The 6,029-nt window shown below is 47.7% G+C and overlaps 1 protein-coding gene across 1 annotated transcript; it reads left to right on the top strand.

The window, feature by feature from the left end:
* Window positions 1–770: 770 nt before the first annotated feature.
* LOC112140660 lies at window positions 771–5,806 on the top strand (the record flags this gene model as incomplete). The annotated part of the gene is made up of 6 exons (XM_024263667.2): window positions 771–876; window positions 1,195–1,312; window positions 1,358–1,599; window positions 1,648–2,101; window positions 2,333–2,445; window positions 3,885–5,806. Coding segments are annotated over 6 exons (2,227 nt in total), but the record flags the coding sequence as incomplete, so codon positions are not given.
* Window positions 5,807–6,029: the final 223 nt, after the last annotated feature.

Genomic DNA, 6,029 nt, shown 5'->3' with positions numbered 1-6,029 from the left:
GTCTCCCTCTTGTTTGTCATGACTTTTATTCAAGCCGGTCGTGACAACTTGGGGGCTCGTCTTTTTTTTTGGTATGTAGGGTAGTTTTTTTTGTTTTCTATGTGCCTTGGTTGGCGCTTAGCTGCTCGCTAGCATTTTTTTTTGGAGGGGGAGACTGTGGTTTGGCTTTGTATTTGGTTTTGTTTGGTATAGTTGGTTGGTTTGGTGTCCAGGTGTTCCCACTCTCCTGATTGCCTTTCCCCTGCTAGGCATAGCAGTGCTGGCTCTTTAGCCTTCACTGGGTGTGTGTTAGTGCCGCAGTTAGTTTGATTAGAGCTTTGCTTGGGAGCACGCTAGGGATTCCGGGGGTCGCCCTTTTTGGGTTGCCCTGCTGCTCCTCTGGTATCTGGTGGATAAGAACCCGTCGAACTGCTGCGTGAAGACTAGGGGTGAGTTAGCTGCAGGTAAGCTTTGGTTGAGGCAGGTTATGGTTAGGGGGACTGTGTGGTCTTTTGGTTGTCTGGACACCAGTTTTGTGGGAGAGCCCTTTTCTTTTTGTTTGTGATGGCGGACATTGCGTCTTTTTTGGATTCTCCTTCTGTGGAGTTTTTGGAGGGATGTACTAAGGATCAGTTATTGAGAATAGCTGAACATTATGGTATGTCCATTCCTGATAAGCGGTTGAAGGACAACATTAGGGTTATATTAACAGATAACTTGATTGAGGAGGGTGTTTTGCCTAGTGGGGATGGTGGCACCCGGGAGCTGGTTTCCCCTTCTTCTCCTGGTAGGTCGAGTCTCACTTTTGAGCAACAGAAGGAGTTGCTCCTCCTGCAGCTGGAGTTTGATAGAATGAAACAGGAGAAGGCGTTATCTGTGGAGAGGCTGCGCTGCGAGGTGGAAAGGGAGAAATTGACTTTGCAGCAGTCCAAATTGGAGCTCATTCGGAGTGGACGGCTTTCTATGCTGGACTCTGGGTTAGAGCTGGGTGATTTGGGGTCCTTTCCTGCTCAGAGGGAATCCTTTGATGTTGTTGGTAATTTACGTTTGTTGCCCAAGTTTAATGAGAGGGAGCCGGAAGTGTTTTTTTCTATGTTTGAGCGCGTAGCTGACACTTGGAAGTGGCCCGACTCTGCGCGTGTTTTAATGCTTCAGAGTGTTTTCACTGGGAAGGCCCAGGAAGCGTATAACTCTTTGTCTGACGTGGATTGTCAGAATTATGAGGCTGTGAAAGCCGCGGTTCTGAAGGCGTATGAGTTGGTCCCGGAGGCGTATCGCCAGCGATTTCGATCATGGCAGAAGGCGGACAACCAGACTTACTTGGAGTTTGCGCGTGAGTTGTCTGTTCATTTTACGCGCTGGTGTTCCGCTCTCAAAGTGGACACGCTGGATAAACTGCGTGAGCTTGTAGTTCTGGAGCAATTTAAGAACGTGGTTCCGGGAGCCATCGCGGCGCATATTACCACTTTGAAGGTGACATCTGTCAGTGAAGCGGCTTCTCTCGCGGACGAGTTCGTGCTCTTGCGTAAGCGCAGCTTCGATAAGGGGCGTGCCCGCCCTGATCCAGCTGAGGCGGTCGCTGCAGGTATGAACACTCGGTTTGATGATTCCAGCCGTCGGGTGAGTGATCGGATCTGTAATTTTTGCCACAAACGTGGTCATTGGAAGTCAGATTGCTACGCGCTGAAGAATAAGAACAGGCAGTCCTCAGGTGCTGCGCAGCCGAGGGGGGCGTGTACAGCCGTGTCAAAATCTCCTGCTGTGATGACGGAGGGGCTGATCGAGTCATCCAAAGGGATCCCCGATGAACTACGGTCGTTTTTGCCTTTCGTGTCTGAGGGATTTGTGTCTCTTGTGGGCAGTGACACCAAAGTTCCTGTTCGGATCCTGCGGGACACTGCTGCTTATGATTCGTTCATTCAGATGTCTGTTTTACCTTTCTCTGAACAGACTGCTACAGGGGGAGCCATTCCTGTCTTGGGGATGAGTCTGCAGGTGGTCCAGGTTCCGCTGCATAAAATAACGTTACAATCGGAGCTGTTTAATGGTGATTTGATAGTGGGCGTGCGTCCAGCCTTGCCAATTGAGGGCATTGACCTCATATTGGGGAATGGCGTGGCAGGTGAGCGGGTGTGGCCAGAAAACACTCCTCCACCCGTCCCTGTAGTTTCACCTGTCCCTGTGGTGTCACAGCAGCCTGATGACAATGAACAAGCATTTCCTGAGGTGTTCAAGGTTTGTGCTGTGACTCGTGCTATGGCGCGCAATTCTGTTGAGCGTTCCACCCATTCTGTCACCCATGCAGTTCACTCAGCTGAGTTGAGTGCTTTTTCTTTGTCTGATCTGCCTTTAGTTGTTTCTCGGGAGGATCTTATTGCAGAACAACAAGACGATCCTTCTTTGACACCTTTGTTTGACGTGGCATTTCCTGAGGAGGAGGAGGCCAGCCACTCCCAGGGATATTTGGTACATGGCTCTGTTCTGGTGAGGAAGTGGGTGCCACATGGGAATGATTTTTTGGGTGACCCAGTGTTTCAGGTCGTGGTGCCACAGAAGTTCCGGCTATCTGTGTTGAAGCTGGCCCATGAGGATTCAGGACACTGGGGGGTTAGAAAAACTTATGAGCGGGTGTTGCGCCATTTTTTTTGGCCTCGGTTGAAAAAGGATGTGGCTGACTACATCAAGACCTGTCATACCTGTCAGTTGACCGGTAAACCCAATCATCCAATACCTCCAGCCCCCCTGTTTCCCATACCTGCAGTGGGGCACCCGTTTGAACATCTCATAATAGATAGTGTAGGTCCACTTCCTCGTTCAAAGTCTGGTGCCATGTATTTGCTCACTGTTATGTGTCAAACAACTAGGTATCCAGCTGCTTACCCATTGCGTACGATCACTGCCAGGTCTGTGGTACGTGCTCTTTCACAGTTCATCTCTATCTTTGGTATACCCAAAGTAATACAGTCAGATCAGGGCTCAAATTTCTCTTCACATCTCTTTTCTCAAGTCCTGAAACAACTCCGTGTTAAACACAATAAGGCGTCTGCCTATCATGCGCAGAGTCAGGGTGCGTTAGAACGTTTCCATCAGACATTAAAGTCTTTGCTGCGTGCTTATTGTGTTGAGTTGGGGGAGGATTGGGAGGAGGGATTGCCTTGGCTGATGTTGTCAGCTCGTGAAGTGACTCAGGAGAGTACGGGTTTTAGCCCCAATGATTTGGTGTTTGGTCACTCGGTGCGTGGTCCGCTGCATTTGTTGCAGGACCAGTGGAAAGATGCAGATCCACCATGAAATCTCATTGATTATGTAAATGGGTTTCGACACAGATTATATTCTGCTGTGGTTATGGCCAAACAGAAACTCTTGTCTGCTCAACAAAAGATGAAACACCGGTTTGATCGACGCGCTGAGAATAGAGTTTTTTGCGCTGGAGACCAAGTGTTGGCTCTGATGCCTATTGTTTCTTCTCCGTTTCAGGCCCGCTTCACTGGTCCACATACAGTAGTGAAGCAATTATCAGAACACAATTATATAATTGCTACGCCAGATCGCAGAAGAAAATCACAGCTTTGCCATGTGAACTTATTGAAGCCATATTACAGCCGCTCCTCCAATGTTGATGGTGACATATCTCCCATGGCGGCTCGACCTGCTTGTTTGATGGGGAGAGTGTCTGAGGTTTTTGTCCCTCAGTCAGTGCCACTAGAAATGGAAGATGGATTGGTTCTATTGGATTCAGCTGTGAGTCACGGAAGGTTGATAAACTCTGAGTGTTTGGCTAAGTTGGACATCTTGCTGNTGGTTCTATTGGATTCAGCTGTGAGTCAAGGAAGGTTGATAAACTCTGAATGTGATTGGCTAGAAAGAACATCTGAATGGTGGCGAATTTTGCTACGGCTGTTTAAAATGTGATCTTTGTGTGTTTACCACTTAAAAAAAACATTTGTTATTTAAAGTTTGTTATTTTGGTTTGCAAAATAGCTACCTTAGTTTTGGATAATGGCGCGTATACGGCGAAGATCGGTTACAGCCTGGAGAAAGTCAGCGTCATTCCCAACTGTCAGTTTCGCTCAAAGAATTCTCGGCTAAAAACCTTCACAGCGAATCAACTGGATGAGATCAAAGATCCGTCGGGTCTTTTTTACATCCTCCCCTACCAGAAGGGTTACCTGGTCAACTGGGATGTTCAGAGGAAGGTGTGGGATCACCTTTTTGGAAAAGAGATGTTTAAGGTGGAGTTTGCAGACACCAGCATCATCATCACGGAGCCATACTTCAACTTCACCTCCATACAGGAGTCCATGAATGAGATCCTTTTTGAAGAATACCAGTTTCAGTCCGCTCTTCGAATCAACGCCGGCTCACTCAGCGCTCATCACTGCTTCCACTCCAAACCTTCTGAGCTCTGCTGCCTGGTGGTGGACTCTGGGTTCTCCTTCACCCACATCGCCCCCTACTGCCGCAGCAAGAAACTGAATCATGGCATCCGCAGAATCAATGTTGGAGGAAAGCTGCTGACCAATCACTTAAAGGAGATCATCTCGTATCGCCAGCTGCATGTGATGGATGAAACTCATGTGATCAACCAGGCGAAGGAGGACGTCTGCTACGTCTCGCAGCAGTTTTACAAAGACATGGAGATTGCGCAACTGAGAGGTGAAGACAACGATCTGATGAGAGACTATGTTCTTCCAGACTTCAGCTCCATCAAAAAAGGCTTTTGCAAGCCGCGTGAGGAGATGGTCTTCAGTGGGAAGTACAAGACAGGCGAGCAGATCCTGAGGTTGGTCAACGAGCGTTTTGCTGTTCCCGAGACGCTTTTCCACCCGTCAGACATCGGTATCCAGGAGATGGGGATCCCAGAGGCCATTGTCGACTCGGTCCAGTCACTTCCAGAAGAGATGCAGCCTCATTTGTACCAGAACATCGTTCTGACCGGAGGGAACACGCTGTTCCAGGGCTTTAGAGAGCGTTTGGAGGCGGAGCTCCGATCACTCGTCCCCACCCACCTCCCAGTGTCAGTGTTTCTACCTCCAAACCCAGTCTGTTACCCGAGAGAAGGAGGCACTTGCATTATTGTGGGCACTGAAACATTTTGATGTCTACTTGGGTTCTGGAGTTGTGCCAGTGGTGGTTTATACCGATCACAACCCTTTGACATTTCTTAACTCGTTCCAGTGTCCTAACCAGCGACTTATTCGTTGGTCGATAGCACTCCAAACATACTGGTTAGACATTCGTTATATTAAGGGCTCCTCAAATGTTGTGGCAGATGCATTGTCCCGCTCACCCCTTTGTTAATTAATAAATTTTTTTTCCCCTTTGCGTTTTAGTGTCCCTTCACTTTTTCTGCTTCGTTTCCTCTTAAAAGTGCTTCTATGGATCCAAGTTGCTGAGGATTGAGGTGGTTGAAGTTAGTATAGGTGACCTTGTGGGTGGGTTGTTGAACACTGGACTGGTTTGCAGACTTTGTTTTTTCCTTTGATATTGATATTCTTCATAATTTGGTCTGAGTGTTATTTTTTTTTTCAAGAACCTTATGGGTTCTTTCTTTTATAGTGGGGGGTGTTACGACCCCGGCCTTCTCCTCTTCCAGGCCTGTGTGTTTTTGTGTGTTTTCCCCTATTTGTTTGCAGGTCCTGGTTGAGTTGGAGTCTCCACCCTCTGGGCGGATCTGGCCAATCCCACAGAGGGCATAAAAGCTGCTGGGAGTCATGGCGTCTCTCTCTCCCACCTGGCAGACGGGGCTGCAGCCATCCCAGCCCATCTAGTTTTTTTTCTTGAGTTGGATTAGATTTATGTTCAATTAAACCTTTGGTTAATTCTTTCCCAGTCTCCCTCTTGTTTGTCATGACTTTTATTCGAGCCGGTCGTGACACTTCCATTACACATTTGCGCAAAACTTTATGGAAATTCTAGGAATTAAAAAAAAAAAAGTTTCTAAATGACACTGTTTCCATTAAAATATAATTTTGCGATAAAGCACAAACCAACTCACGCGATACGTCATTAAAAACACGACAATGAACGAGAACAAGTATTTTTTTTTA

This window comes from Oryzias melastigma, unplaced genomic scaffold (genome assembly GCF_002922805.2).
Source record: "Oryzias melastigma strain HK-1 unplaced genomic scaffold, ASM292280v2 sc00783, whole genome shotgun sequence".
NCBI lineage: Eukaryota > Metazoa > Chordata > Actinopteri > Beloniformes > Adrianichthyidae > Oryzias > Oryzias melastigma.
Note: the sequence above shows the minus strand (reverse complement) of the source record. Positions and strands in the feature narration are given on the sequence as shown.